Consider the following 16,408-nt stretch of genomic DNA (forward strand, 5'->3'; position numbering starts at 1 on the left):
GCCTTTCTGCCAAAGTCTATTACAGTTGCATTATTGTCGTAAACTAAAAGACTACTCAACGTTGATCTCATCGAATTACGGGCTTATGACTACCGTTAACTATAAGTATATTAATTTGGTTCCATTTCTCAAAAAATTTTTGTTTATGACTTACTCCAAAGTCCCGATATGTTAATTCTCATCGATCACAAGGAGTCTTTCAATATGTACCATATGTAGGATATTGTTTTCCAAGTCCCAATGTGTTCTTTTTTTCTTCTTCTTTTTTTTCTTTTACCTCCTCCCCGCTCCCTTTGTTGGAGTTATTACTCATTTATGACTCGAACTCACAACTCTGAGATTGCAAGGGTGTGGGGTGCTGACCTTCTGAGCTAACACCCTAGAAACCCATAATAAAGTTGGAATCATACTTGACAAAGTATACCACACCTTCTAAAAATTATAAAACATGCTACAAAAGGTAGTGTTCCTCAATTAGTTAACCATACGGCTCAAACTAATGAGAGACAATTTGGTTAATGCAACTTTTTGTAAGAATATTTTTTTCCTGAAAAAAATATTTTTTTCCATTTGCTCCTTGAAAAAAGAAAGCCGTTGTTTTGCTTTGTTTGCCGGATTGATACGCTTTCTTTTCTAAAAATCCTTCTCTCATAGGTCATTACATTTCAGGCCATTTAAGATCGTTTAAAGGGCCTTATATTATAAAGTATAAAGAAAGTCAAGATTGTTCTTACGGAGAAAAGCCTACTTACTTGCTCTTGCTGCTTTTAATTTAAGAGCAAGTCGGTGAAATTTGTAGCTTCTCCCCACCCGTAGAAAAAGTGCTTCTACTGCTGCATAAAATCACTTTTAGTTTTTGGCCAAACATGCTAAACCTAAGAAAAAAAAAATCGTTTTAGAATAAAAAGTGCATTTAGCTTCCCTGGAGTTTGGCCAAATAAAAAATCGAGGTTTTAGGTCTACAAGGCTTTTTACAATGTTGAATTTAAGAAAATATCTTTTTTAGATCTTTTACGTGTAAAAGAAAGATCTCTTATGTGTAAAAACAAATCTCTCATGTATAAAAAAAAGAGATGAGATCATAAAACTAAATACAAGTTTGTAACGAGGAAAAAACCAATTGACCCAAATCACTCAGTTATAATTAGTCCGTGAACCAATTAAAAGCGAGTTCCTCAAATGGTATTAGTAAGTAGTAACACATAGCAAGAACAAGTCAACACAGAAATTCCAGCATTTTTAACCCGAAAATAAGAGGGGAAAAAACACGATGCCGATAAAACTTTGAAGCAAAAAAGAACTGAAGAGCTCAATTAATGAAATATCTAAAGCTGTTAACATGTAAATAATTTATTACTATAACAATTACTTTTCAATTAAATATACTTAATTTAACATCGAACATACTTCGAAAGTTTGAGATTCTAAGAATCGGATACTTCAAGTTGGGATCAGTTTGCGCGTATTAGTTGAGGTGAAGGGGCGGAGCTAGAGTGTCGAGAGCGGGTTCGGCCGAACCCAGTAGCTTTGATTCGAACTTTCTATTTGTCTTAAAAAATTCATTGACTATATATAAATTATTAATTTAGAACCCAATAACTTAAAGTGATTAAAATCTCAAACTCATAAGTTTGAAATTCTGGCTCCGCCTCTGTTGAGGCGCATGGCTCCGCCCCTGAAATGAGAGTCTCACTTCAATCGAAACCCATATTCTTGCAATGCCTGCCATGATAATGAGAAAGATATCAAAATAACATTGCTTTCCAACATAATCTACCTTAACAGATAATAACAACTGGTATCCAATTTTTAGTGAAGCATAAGCTAAGATACACAAGAGATTAGACTTCGTGCATCCTCGCAAAGAGGCAATCTTTCCCTCGTGAAGCCTCGACGTTTTCTATCTTGATAGTATAATGCAAAACCCATCATCTAAAGAAAGAAAAATGGTAGTACTACATAAATTGCAATGACTTTCTCGGGGGGAAAAATAGCATTGGCAGATTGATGCGAAGGAATACTGTAAAAAGGGCTAGCCCCGAACTCTCCTCCTTGTTAACACGACCAACTTTAGACATCTTTTCAGCTTGCTTTCTCTGAATTCATCAACACAAAAATAATATTTATAAAAAAAAAAAAAATCAAGTGTTGGTAGTTTGCATATCTGAATTGAGAATATAATTGGTAATTCAAAGATGTATTAAAAAATTTATAATCAGAGCTAGAGGACAGTTCTAAACTTTCCTTTGCCTAAATACGAAATAATTCATTTAGATGTATCCTTTTTGGATGCTTTGGCTAAGCTAAAGTGTCTTATAGCAATATATGCATCTGGTTGAAGGGCTACACAGCTGATTTGATACAGTATGTTCAAGGAAATGAAACCATTTACCATAGTTCTTTACAAGACATGAAACTTTCTAACAATATGATAAGTGATAACTAAACCACCAACCTTAATGATTATATTGAAATGTCAGTTCCAGATGTTACTGTTCCATTATCATTGTGTCGTTTCTTATACGGTCGACCACAAAGCACACGTTTTGCCCAATGTATATTTACCAACAATTCGTTTTTTGAAAAAGAAAAAGAATCATAATGCTCCACTTTACCAGCAAGTATCCTTGCGAAAAGGCTATCTTTAATTTCTCTCGTGCTGTGCCCGACGCTTTTCATTTTCTTTTGCTAATCCAAGACCAAGAGCTATCGGCTAAAAAAAAAAGAAAAATGGCCATAAATATATTGCTATGGCATTCTAGAAATATAAGCGATGCCAGATTGATGTGAAGGAATACCACACAATAATGCATATGGTTGTATTTGTTAGTCCCGCCAATATTGCTATATTTGTAAATAATAATTCTCGGAAATATAAGTTATCGTAATGAAACAGTAAATAATTCGAGCCCACTGAATTCACAGTGTTTCCTTAAGGAATTTAATCCCCTCCTAGTACCCAAGGTTATGGATTATTTCCTCCCAGGATAGAACGAATCACACACTGGTGTAGCGGTACTTCAAACCCCAGTGTTTCAGCGAACACAAAGTTCGGTAGCAAATCACACTTACAGTTGCTTTGTTTGAAGTTAAAACAATGCAGAACAAAGGAGTAGAAACTCAGAAAATCGTATGGAAATGCTGAGAGGAAGGAGTGCAATGTATAGCCAAAGTTGAGCGTTTTCAGTTTGGTGTCTTTCTTCAACAGCTGCTGCACATATTTATAGCAATCAGCTTTAAAGATGAACGACCCTCCACACTCCATGGTGGAGCATGCACTAGCTTGTTTGTGGAGCAAGCACTTGGCCATGGTGGGAAGAGCATTAGGCGGCTGCTATTACAGTTGGTGGTCAATACAACAAGCACTTGGCCACAGATTGGAAATTAATCAATCAATCGATCATTTGACCAAAGCCGAAGCCGAAGCCGAAGCCGAGCGAACGACGACGACGACGGCGCGAGGCTTGCTTTTTTCTTAACTCTTTAAGAGCTACAAGAAGAGCAATTATATATATACTCACCAAAAATCTTTTCCTCTTCCAATATGGGACAATGTCTCATTGTCAAGAGCTTCCAATATGGGACAATGTCTCATTGTCAAGAGGGGGAAACTTAAAATTTTACTCAAAAATTTTATTTTTCCCTCCATTTCTCGTTCACCCTCATTTTAAGACTATTTCATCTTAAATAACAAAAACTTCAACAATATTTGGGGCGGGTAGAATTCAATTCCGACTGAGGTTCCACGTGTCCCAATGAAATGATGCCATCACATTAAAAAAGAGACCACACAATATTCCATTCGTTGCGGGAATGTTTATAGACCGAAAGATATGTTATATGCAATTTTGGACCAAAAAGTGGACGGAGAACAAAAGTAAACCATTTACCAAATGATAGGGGTATTTTTAGCCCTTTTCAGTCAAAATTTTGATCCTCCAATTTCGATTAACTGCTAAAGATAAGTTTGAGTGTTTCAACAATCCCGCTCTAAAAATTGGATCTGAGCAGTAGCTAAATTGATGTAAAATACTTGCTCTCATTGCGTTTGGTATCTAATGCTTAGTCCATGTACCATAAAAAACAAGTTGAAGCAAATGATACTGAAGGTAAAGACGAAAAAAAATATACAATGATAGGACATGAAGTAAAAAGCGAGAAGTGAAGCGCTCAATCAATGAAACATTAAAATATATGCATCCAACGTACAATAGTATCAATGTTAACCAAACTCCTAATGTTAAGAGATTTAAGGAATTGCGCGTCATTATTTAGAGACGCTCCCATCAGTAAACAACCCTGGGAGTTGCTTTCGTCGAGCACTCTATTGTTGCAATGCCTGCCACAATAATGAGATTTAAGAGATCAAAAATAACATGTGCTTTCAAACATAATATCGTTAACATTATCTACCTTAACAAACAATAATAAGTGGGTGTCCAAGTATTTATCACACTTCCTAATGAAATATAGAAATCTTGCTTTACCGCCTTGTATCCTTCCAAAAATGCCATCTTTCTCTGATGATGTGCCTGACTTGTTTTATGTTGATTGAATATTGCAAGACCTATCATCTAAACAAAGAAAAATGGTAGTCATAAGTAAATTGCAATGGCGTTCTAGAAAAGAAAATAGCATTGCCAGATTGATGTAAAGGAATATACTATAAGAATGCACTTGGCTAGCCCTGAATGTCCCTCCTCCTCAAGACGACCACCTTTGACCATATTCTTTTCGCCTTCGTTTCTCTGAATTCCACCCCAAAAAAGGAAGTTCAAGTGTTAGTAGTTTGTATATCTAAACTGAGAGTAGAATTGCTGATTTGAAGATGTATTAAGAAACATTACAATCAGAATTCAGAGCTAGGGAACATTGTTTTTTTTGTTAACAAGGGAACCCGCAGCTGCTACCCTTTGGGTGCGCATAGGGTAAACCTCGCTCCTGTGTAATAGCTCGCAAACCACACAAGAGGTAAACCGCACTAGGCATGTCCCGTACGACGGGCTCGACCGAGGAGGTATGCAAGCAGGATTCGAACCGTAGACCTCCCATACTTTTCAGTGTTCAACCTAAATATGAAATAATTTATTTACCTGAGCCATTCCTGTGATGGATCAATGAAACTTGGGGTTCAACCCAGAAGCTATAGGTTTTGATACAGTCTTCAATGGAAGGGCAACACGATTGAGTACTGGCATCATAATGATAACAAGATGAGTGCAGGTAAAAATTCTTGAAGCTGATTAATTGAAATATATAAGAACAAAAACTCATGAATGAAAAGTGCAAGTAAAACATTTTTTTTTCCCTTTTTAATGCTTAACAAGGAAAAAAAGTGTTTTACCTACACCATATCTGTGATATTTTTCCTTTTTTTTTTTTGTAAATTTTAGTCAAGGTATAAGTGAGGCTGATCTTCTCTAATTTCCACAAGTTTGTCAAAAAGAAGTAACTGATCAATCTAATAGATAAGTACAGTCCAATAATCTTAATCATTTTGAATAAGGAATCAGAGTTAGATGCAGGGGAATTTCGCCCTTTAGCCCTAAATCAGTTCTTATGTTCCAATTTACGTGAACCTATTTCCTTTTTGGTCTGTTCCAAAATGAACGACCCCTTTCTAAATTTGGTAATAATTTAGCTTAAACTTACAACTACCTCAGTGAGAAACTTTTATAACCACAAAAATACTGTGGCTTGTTTAGCACCACAAATTCCAAAAATATTCATTTTTTCTTAAACTTCGTGCCAAATCAAACAGGTTCACATAAATTGTAACGGAGGGAATACTATTTTACAATCTGATAGTATATTGTTGCAGAATTCTGCAGCGATTACCTAAAAGTCATAGGCCGTAAGAACATATTATAATCACAATGCGGGGGGCGATTTATAGTTTAACGGAGTAAGTTGAACCGATCCAGTAGATTCGGCTCACACACTATCTATATGTGTTAAGAATTCACTAGATAAATACAAATAATATGTTAGAAAAACAAAAAAAATCGAATGAACTATGGGTTCAAAAGATTCTAAACTTATAAAGTTAAAATACTGAATAGATTCTGATCACAATAAGATAACATCACATGAACTAAGAAAGACTTACTTGTCATTTTGATTGATTGTGAGAAGGGAAAAGCCCTAGGCTTTGTTATGCTCTGTTTTATAATCTCAACGACAAACTTTTGAACTTTGTGTTTTGGACTTTAGAAAGAAAGTTTAAATAAATATACCCTTCTAATTTCATATATTGTCAACATTTAACCTCCGTTATACTATCAGGCCAAATTTAACCCTACCATTATACTATCGGGCCAAATTTATCCCTACAATTAGCAAACTTTTAAAAATAATCCTTGATCTGTTAAGTAATTCAAAATCTCCCAATTTTTTTTTTATTTAAATCACTTGTTTTTCTTGCTCCATTATTTTCAAAAATTACTATTGATGTGAATGTTTAAGTTACTAGACTATACAAATTATTCATTTTTTTTAATTACCAATGCACCCATTTCTCTTCTTGTAATAAATAAAATTGATTTAAAATTTTATTTATTTTTCAATCATATACACACCGTAGAATTTAGTGGATCTATTTATTGTGTATTATATGCAGCTGATCATCATGTATCTACATGTATATTCAAATATATTTTATCATTGTCTGGTTAGTATAGAGTTCGATCGACTAACTTAAGAGTGCACAATGTGTAGGCATTTAATTAAAGCAATTAGACAATGTAAAGTCTCCGAGAAACTTCAACTTCAATCACTAATACTTGCAAAGTCTCCATACATTTGGTGCAACGAACTCATTAAAATTGGGATGTTGTAAATAGTTTTAGAATTTAGAAAAGCTACCTATTTTATATTTTTCAATTTACTATACTTTATTTATTCGGTTATATTATTTAATATTTTTTTCTCTTATTTTTTTTCTCTAATTCAGAAAGCAGGTAAATGCCAATTATTTCAAAAATAGTGGATCAAGAAGAACAACAAGTAATTTAAATAAAAAAAATTTGGGAGATTTTGGATTACTTAACAGATCAAGGGGTACTTTTAAAAGTTTGTTGATTATATGGGTAAATTTGGTCCGATAGTATAACGGTAGGGGGTAAATTTGGCCCGATAGTATAACGGAGGTTAAATATAGACAATATATGAAAATAGGGGGTACATTTGGCCCTTTTCCCTTAAATAAAAGATTTCGGGGAGCCGGTCATTTCTTTTCGCGGGTTTTAAGGGTTGTTAGTTGGGCTTTAGTGGGCTGGTTTGTTGTGTTATTGGGTTGTTTCCACTGGTAGCCACTTTTAAGTCTACTATTTAAAATATATCCATAATTTATAATGTATTTAAAGATTTGACAAGTCGTCCAAACTTCATAAATAAGTATCCTAAATTTTTGAGCTGCTAATTTGGAATTGAGGACTTAGTGTCCTAAATTTTTGAGTTGTTAATTTGAAATTCAAGAAGAAATGTCCTGAATTTCTGAATTGATAATTTAAAATTCAGATTTAAGTGTCCTGAATTTCTGAACTGCTAATTTAAAATTCAGGACATAAATTTCTAATTTTTGGACACAATATTCGAACTTTAGGATACGACGTCCTGAAGTTTGAGCGAATCGGCTAATCTTTAAATATATTATAAACCGTGAATATAACTTTTGACTTTAAATTTTGGGATTTTTTCATTCCTATACACTATTTGAAACCTTATTACGAAAAATGTTCATGTTTTGGTATTTACCCGACCTAAACACATTTTTCTTACAAAATGTATACAATCCATCTTAAAAAGTTTTCAATCCATTATTTGTGCCTTCAATCAAGGAATTTAGTTACACCATTTTCCTTTTTTTCTCTCCTCTCTCCCCTCTTACAACAAACAAGCTTCGTAAACTCTTCTGAACATGAGTCATTGATAGCTTCGTAAACCAACCCATTCCCAAGCTTTTTAGTATCGATTTGCAGTAAGTACAAATCATCCTTAACATTCAGGAAAAAGTTCAGCAAAGTTGGTTGAACCTGGTCGAGCTTACTGAGATGTATATAACCAGTGGTTCGGTCAAACTCCCCCCCCCTCCCCCCCTCCCCAAAAGTGCTGTCGGTTTTCTGCAGAAATCACAGTGTTAATTCTGAAACCTATCTTTTGATGAAGAAAAGCAGCTCTCCAGATTGAACTTATATTTAGGGATTTAGAGAATCTAATCCCTCAGATCTCGAGTACCGTCATCCTCTCTTTCTCCCCATATCTCATCTTCTACTACTTTATGGCAAAATATAGAAATCACCACGCTTACTACTTTATGGCAAAATATACATATCCATAATCAACCAGACTTTGGCATGAGAGCTGCTTAATGATATAGAGAAGAGATATGAAAATAACAATAAACCTTTCATCTCACACCCAACAAATTTAAATACAAATTTTATACAAATATGTCTTTTGTATATTTTGTATCTGATTTATACAAAAAACAAATTGCATACATAATAATTATATATTATACAACTTATCTACAACTACAATATCATACCACTTAACTACAATTTTTATACAAACTTTATACAATGTATTTTGGATATTTTGTGTCTGATTTATACATAGTAAAAATAAATTTTATACAGCTAATTATATATTATACAACTTATATACATTATTTCTACCCCAGTTATATACAACTGCAATATCATACAACTGAAATACAATTTTTATACAATATTGTTCAACTTTCATATAATATTTAAATAAAAAATATATATATATAAACAACATAATACAATTTTTCTATAACTTTACTACAATTTCGTAAGTATAATGTATGTCATGTCTTCTTCTTCTTCTTTTTCTTCTTCTTCTTCTTCGGTTTCAATCTGAAATTTAGTCAAAATCAAGTCTAATCTTCACCAAAACACCCTCAAAATTGAGATATAAACTCCAAACAATATTTTTAATTGTTTGCAACAACACTCAATCCAAACAAATAATGATTTTTGAAAACCTAAATTCGAATTCAAAGCTTCAAAGCTTTTTAATGACTGTCAATGGTGGAATTGCTGCTCTCTTTTCCTTTGCTCTACATTATTGGAATTAGGGATTGAGAGATAGAGAGAGACGTAGAGAGAGAGAGAGAGAGAGAGAGAGAGAGAGAGAGAGAGAGAGAGAGAGAGAGAGAGAGAGAGCGCAGGAGGGAGAGAGAGCGCAAGATACTCATTTAATTCCTAAAGTGTATATAATTGGTAAATTTGTATATAGGAAGTAATTAAATTGAAACTTGAGTAGGGAGGGTAATAAAGTTTTAAATTGTGTATAAGAATGTAAAAATCTCTTAAATTTTTAATCTTGAACTTTATCCTTTATGTAATTTAACTACTTTATTTTATAGTTATACATAAATAAATATGAAGAAAACAAAATTAAAAAGTGAATTATAGAAAAGTATATCTCTACTCTTTCTTAAACTTGTTTTTCTTTTCTAGTTTACAATATTTTTGTTCTTATTTGTGCTTTGATTTTTATCTATCTTTTTTAGACCAATTCTATCTAAGAGACTGAATGAAGGATGATAGGATTAGATGCGTATAGTCTTTAACAACTCCAGAGACCTTTGGCAGAACATTGCATAATCAAATATGGTGTGCCTATTAAGGGGCACTCTGGTGCACTGAGATTCCGCTATACGTGGCTAGATTGTGCCTCAGATTATCATATTTAAATTTATAAGATATCAAGAACTGAATCTTTTTGTATTTGCTGTAATCATAGAAGAAATTTGGTACTATATAGACAATACTTTGGTTAATCTAAATTTCTTTTGCCACAACATATTAGCATGAGCATAGCAGATACTTTGGTCACATATCTGGCGCGTGAACAACACCTCCCACTAAATTTTGTTCTATATTTGTAATAAACGCTAAAAAGTATATATCATGAGACTAATAGAAAACCGCACATACTTTAATTTTGCGATTTGCAAATTTAGCCAATTTTATGAGGATTTTTATGTATTAAGTCTTAACTAATCTATATGAACACATCCATTAATTGTTTTCAAAGGTATATGAATGTAGATTGGTGCAGTCACTGACTGCGAGTAAATATTCTTCATAGCAAAAGATGGCGTTAGCAGCACTTTAGAGGAGATGAATGGTTCCACGCATCAAAATAATGAGATGATTTTTACACAGTATTTATGTTTTAAATTTCATGTCAAAGAGTGCTATTAATTTTGCTAGTAGAATGATCATTTTCAGTGCGAATAGCCTAAGCAATTACAGTTTATTGGATCATAATTAGAAAAAGAAGAAAAAAATGAAGGTAGAAATATCATGCATTGGGTTGAGTTAATAAGTTGTCAAATATCAAGAACTGAGTTATTTTGTATTATCTGTCATCATAGAAAACAAATTCGTATACAATACATTGGTTGATCGAAATTTCTTTTTCCAGAACATATTGACATGAACATGGCAAATACACGGGGTGTATATTCTTTTCTTACAGGGGCTCTATTTCTTCTTTGAAGCTGCTTTCCTTTTACCGGTTGTCTTCTTTGTTGACTTTTTAAAACCAGCTCCAGTCTCCTGCAAAAGGGGAAAATACAGGATATGCCTTCATCAGATGATTGTGTATATATAGGATCCACAAAATGTTGACCATAACCATCTATTTTCAACTAATATCAAGTCTGAAATCATTGTGTAGGCAAGCCAATTCCCAGACCGAAAGAGTAGTTCTATGCGATTAAAGATGACCGGGCTAATTTGGTCACAGGTAAATCATATGGTAAGCAAACACAAACATACAGAAAGATATTCAAATTATCAAACTTTATTTATCACAACATATCAAGCCAAAAAGACATTGACATAAAAAGAGAACAAAGAGTTCAGAGTTCACATCCATTACTAACTGTAGCAATGAAGAAAATAGAGAAACATATACCTTTCTGTAACATCTATATGCGCTTTGACCAGAAAACTCCTGCCCATTTTTGGCGACATAAACCTGATAAAGAGCAGTAGATCAACTCTTTGATTAATGTACAGAAGATAGGATGTCATGAATCAACTCTAAAATTACACCAAAGAGATTTCATGAATGTCACAAATCAATTCTAGAAGAACGAGGAGATTCCATGAAACTACACAAACACACAAATGTCTAACGAGTACTCCAAGTTGCAGGAGAATGGAATAAAATTTAGTGATTTACCCACTGACATTCATATCCCAACCATGGTTAGACATTAAGCATGCTAAACAAGTACAAACTCTACCCAAATTTCAGCAGCAACCAGCATCTATAGTACAGCTTCTTGAATTTGCTAAGATCGTCAATGACTGTTTAAACAAAAAAGAATTCAACAAGTACATCTATGACCTGCTCCAAAAACTTGAATAAAATATCAACTTACTTTCTTTCCATCTCCAGTTGTGTACCAATGACCCGCTGATTTGCCAACTGCCTGGACCCTTCTTCTGCCAGCATCTTTTGGAATCACAGCAGATCTTTTAGGGTTGACCCATCTCTCGGATCCTTGTGATTCCTCCACAGAATTTGGTTGTTTCACATTCTTTCTGCTCTTTCTAGAGTTTGTCGCAACAGCGCCATTCTTAGAAGTCTTTTTTGATCCTTCATGACAAAATTGGCCCCTGAAGACAACATGCACATAGATTTTTGGAACAGGTCATATAATTCATGACAAAAAAAACTAGCACAGAAGCAAGAAGCAAATGAGTTACATGTAATCTATAACTGATGCATCATCTTGCTTTTGTCCAGGAATGTTCTCAGCACCCAAAGGAAAAAAGTTAGGCAAACGATCACGAACTAGCTCCTGGATTCTTGGATCTTTATGGAAAAAGTAACAGTGAGCAGGGAGAAGGGGCCCCTGAGGTCGCACGCTACTTTCAGTTAAACCACTGTTAATAGTCTGCTTGTTTTTTCCATGTTTTACTGATTTGAAATATTCTTCACAAACCTCATCAAGAGCAGGTGTTGAAATATTAAAGGTCTTATCTGAACAGAAGTCTTCCCACAGATCTCTAGTTTTTAACTTTCCAACAGAAAATCCTGAATTTCTCTGGCAACTTGAATCTGCACCAGTATTGTGTGGATTACCGCTCAAAGGAGAATTTACATGTTCTGATTCTTTTTCCATGACTTCACTTTTAGAAGGCTCATCAGAATCAGAGTCAATCAACTGGAACCTTCTCAATGGACTAACAGTTAGCTCTGGGAAGACGAAATTGCTAGTGCTAGTTTCCATACTTCGGGAAATGGAAGAAACATTTGAAACATCATTCTTCCTTCCTGTGCATCTGCTTGCAGATTGCGAGGATAATACCCTTCGCCCCTGTAACGAGATTTTGGAACTGCTACACACAGAACTGTACTGCTTTGGATGATCTGATGCGAACAATATTAAAAATGCATGAGGGTTATTAATAAATTTTCATACAGATTTATAACAAATTACAGAAACATTTATCTGCAGTCGGACAGTATTGTCAGACTAGACCTGGAGATCTTGCTACTACATAGTTTTACTGAAATACACAGAGTATTATCATAAACAACCAATACTCCTAGTAAGAAGATAACGAGGATGGTGCATCTTTCAGATCATATTACTTAAGATCATACGGCTCAACAGAATGTCCACCAATACACACAAATTTTGATTCTAGTACATAGTAAGGCCAAATGACCACACATTTTCCTTGTGCAAAAAACTCAATTGCAAACTAGTTAAGCTCAGGTATATGAATCTTTGATGTCCATTTAATTATACTAGGACTGATTTCATTCCAGTACAAAAATAATTTGTCTTTTAAAACAAATTATAAGTTCTCCCTGCACCCAAGGGAATGAAAACCATGGGGCCAGAGTTTAAATCCCAACATAGACAAATTGCACACTTATCCCTCAATGATATGCAGTCTCTAACTCACCAAAGAAACTCCTAACACCAAACGTATTATATGTGTAACAACAGTTACCTTTTTTATAACAATGGTGTCTGGACCAACTTGCACATAACTCGACTAATTCCACCAAGTACCTGCTCCCTCCCACCAATACAAGTACCGAATAATTATGTCCACCAAGGCTTAAAGCCTTAAACAACAATTAATATCTAATCCCAACTAATTTGGTAGTATATAGGATTATTTTCATTATGTACTGTTCCAATCCCGCATTTATTATGTTTGAAATAACTTCCATCCAAGTGATTTTGGTTTATCTCACTTTTTTTAGCACATACATATATTTGGATTGTAAAAGGATCTTAACAAAACTTCTAGTGCAAGTTTTGATTTCTAAAGCAAGCTTAAACTCAGAATCTTGTTTTCACAATAGCACATTATTGAAATACAAGGGTCTTACATTCATCCATTTCACTCAACTGCCCAACAGGGGCGAATCTAATGTAGAAGTTGGGGTTCTCCCATAACCCAGTAGCTTTGGCACATACCCTGTATTTTTATTAGGAATCCACTAAATATGTATAAATAATCTATCCGGAACCTGAATTCAGAACTCTTAAACTTAAAATCTTGGATCCACCTTCGCCTCCTAAGCTACTTCATAACTTTTCAAGTACAAAATTAAGCTTCATCATTCAACTTTGTTCTGGTGATACAGAAACTAGAAATATGATATTCAAGCTTTAACATATTTACAAGTCCCAGTTAATAAATGAAAAAAGAGCCTATTCGCTACTAATAGACTACCCCAAAATCAACCTCTATATTTTGTGTGCCTCAAATAGACGGAGTTGCAACAGAAGTAGAAGTAAAAGTAAGGAAATAAAACACCAAAATGTAAAAAGGTAGCTAAAGACAAAACCCTAAAAGAAAGGTGGAGTCTTTTACCCTTGGGCTCATCATCCTGAGAAGAAAACTCTTCAATATCCTCGTCCACACTACACCAAGCATCTCCTAGCTTTATTTTTTGGGCCGCCGGTTCGGATTTGGAAATGAGCCCACGCCGGAGGCGTTTGAGAGATCTAGGTGGATCTGAATCTTCCGTGTCCGCAGCAATTGTGGGGGTTTCAATATCATCAGCTTCTTGGATTGTCGGTAGTACAGTGGACTGGGGCTCTGAATCAATGTCGAAATCAAGCCCTAGAGAGAAAGATGGAGGTTCGAAATCTGCCATTGAAAGGTGAATTCAGGGAAATTTTTGAGGAGTTGTATATTTGAAATATGAATTGGAGGGATTTGCAAATGAAATTATACTGAAATTTTGGGGAAATTTCTTTGGTTTTTGCGCCAAATTTTGAGACCTGAAATAGACTTTTCGCGCTTTCGGGCCTCGGCTTGCCGGAGGATTATGCCCACGGCCCGCCTATGTTGTTTTCTCCAGTTTTATCATTTATGAGCAAGCATTTGTACTGTTTTTGATTTTTAATAATTCTAATTTAAGAAAATACTATTTTAGAGTAAAGTTTCTATTATGTAATTTTTATTTATTTTACGAAGTTTGAGTGCCGGAGTGAAAAAAAAAAAGGTAAATAATTCTTTAAAAAGTTTAGATCGGGAATGACATAAGTAAATATATTAGTACAACTCTCCTTATACTACTTGATGCTAACTTTATATGGATGAGAAATGAGTTCATTATCTTAAAGATGCTAACTTTTAGTAATTAATTAATTTTTCACTTTATTTGTATAGTATGTAAGAAAATGCGGACAATATATATGTGAACCACGAGAGAAACTATAAAAGAATTAAAATCTTAAAGATGATGTGCTTCAACAATATGTTCAACTAGTTAAAAATAATCTCAATCTTGATTTTTTAAATAGATAATGTGGATTATTACAAGATAAATCACAACGAATAGCTTATTTAACAACGTATTTTACTCTCCAATTTTAGTTTTTTTATTTTTTATTTTATATATATGAGCTTGCAATTCCATTATGTTCCAATCTAATTATGGACGTCTCATATTTACAAGTATCAAACTATTCCTAAAGTTTTCTGCTAAAACATTATTCTTACTATTTGGGATTGAATTAAATATCGTTGTGCTATCCATATCTATCCTCATTAACAATAAATCATGGGAAATGATAGAGCTTAATCCAGCATGTAAGGCCTCTGAGTTACCAAAATTGCCACTAAATTATTTTGTGACTTGCGAGTGAAGTGATTCAAATCCAAACATTTAATCGGGTCACAGACGGAACTCATTTGAATGGATTTCTTTAGTGACTTTTTGTGGTCTTTCTTCATGTTCTCTATACGATTTTTGCACATACATATTGTGAACAATTGTTCAAATGCCTCTATTGAGAGTTTTAGCGTGAACATACATAGAGTTGTAGCCATGTGTTTGATGATATGCCTGAAACAACTTTAACAATTATTTATGTTGCTCATTTACCTCTTACATGTAGTTGATATATTTGCTTATTGGAAGGATTTGTCTTTAAATTGGTACCTTAAGTTATAAAATTACATGATTTCATCATCTAATATAATCTTTCTTGAATTTTCCTCTATTTTCTCATCCATGCATGTTTTTCAATTTAAATTAATGATATTCCCTTTTAATCTTATTTTTTTGGCAGTTGGATATGTGCTATTATTTGTAAAAAATATATGTACTTTGTAATGGTTATGGATTCGCCTTTGAGTTTAAATAGTCTTCCCGTCATTTTTCTTATTGTTTCTTGTATTGAAATTTTAATTGATGAGAGATTTTCTTATGTAATAATTCTTGGATTTTGCAGGTTGAAGATGCGGAAATTATTTTTATTGGAAAATTCTATTGATATTACAGCGGTGAGCAGTATCCCTTTCCTAAGGTTCCTTCATTGTGGAGTTTGTACAGCTTCTTGGTGGATGCTCCACATCTTAGTATGATACATTTAAAAATGTCCATCTTTATCATAGTAAAAACTATTTTATCTGAACGATTTTCTATCATTCGTTTTCACTCATCGGAGAAATTTACCTAGGGTCAGTCCATTATGGAGTAATATGCATTTACTTTGTAGTATATTCCATTTGGTTGTTAGTTATAATATATGTGATGGTCTGCATAGACAAATATTAAGTGATTTATTCTCGTATGTTTAAGCTTTGGCTGGTAGAATTACTTGGTATTACTGCTGGTGGTTGGAGATAGGAGGTACCTGATGGAATAGTTGAGGAGCGGTCAAGTTGGCTCGGATACCACTCCGATATCACCCAGGTCCACTCCAAATTAAACTTAGCTAATTCTAAAACCTTCAAAATGCCATCTTCCGACAATAAGTGTCGAATCCTTCTCGGACCGCCTGAGACTCGACCAGAACATACACCAAAGTTCAAAAGTACCATACAAACTTATTGGAACCTCCAAATCCTGATTCCAAGGTCGTTTACTCAAA

At 33.9% G+C, this 16,408-nt stretch overlaps 2 protein-coding genes across 3 annotated transcripts; both read right to left on the bottom strand.

Moving 5' to 3' along the window:
• Window positions 1-4,153: 4,153 nt before the first annotated feature.
• LOC107767839 (uncharacterized) lies at window positions 4,154-6,191 on the bottom strand. Of its 2 annotated transcripts, none has more exons than XR_012698398.1 (5): window positions 6,110-6,191; window positions 5,094-5,191; window positions 4,665-4,748; window positions 4,488-4,574; window positions 4,154-4,339 (listed from the first exon to the last, which is right to left on the bottom strand). XR_012698398.1 is itself a non-coding variant. In XM_016586936.2 (5 exons), exons 2-5 carry the CDS (start codon window positions 5,100-5,102, stop codon window positions 4,186-4,188), a joined length of 408 nt encoding a protein of 135 aa, XP_016442422.1. In that variant the 5' UTR covers window positions 5,103-5,191; window positions 6,110-6,191; the 3' UTR covers window positions 4,154-4,185. The 2 variants fall into 2 exon arrangements, 1 of the variants encoding a protein (XP_016442422.1); XM_016586936.2 differs by having other exon boundaries at window positions 4,414-4,574.
• A 4,167-nt stretch (window positions 6,192-10,358) lies between these two features.
• Window positions 10,359-14,376, bottom strand: LOC107767836 (uncharacterized). The gene is made up of 5 exons (XM_016586932.2): window positions 13,896-14,376; window positions 11,760-12,426; window positions 11,432-11,669; window positions 10,960-11,022; window positions 10,359-10,598 (listed from the first exon to the last, which is right to left on the bottom strand). Exons 1-5 carry the CDS (start codon window positions 14,179-14,181, stop codon window positions 10,524-10,526), a joined length of 1,329 nt encoding a protein of 442 aa, XP_016442418.1. The 5' UTR covers window positions 14,182-14,376; the 3' UTR covers window positions 10,359-10,523.
• Window positions 14,377-16,408: the final 2,032 nt, after the last annotated feature.

Source organism: Nicotiana tabacum, chromosome 2, assembly GCF_000715075.1.
Source record: "Nicotiana tabacum cultivar K326 chromosome 2, ASM71507v2, whole genome shotgun sequence".
Taxonomy (NCBI): domain Eukaryota; kingdom Viridiplantae; phylum Streptophyta; class Magnoliopsida; order Solanales; family Solanaceae; genus Nicotiana; species Nicotiana tabacum.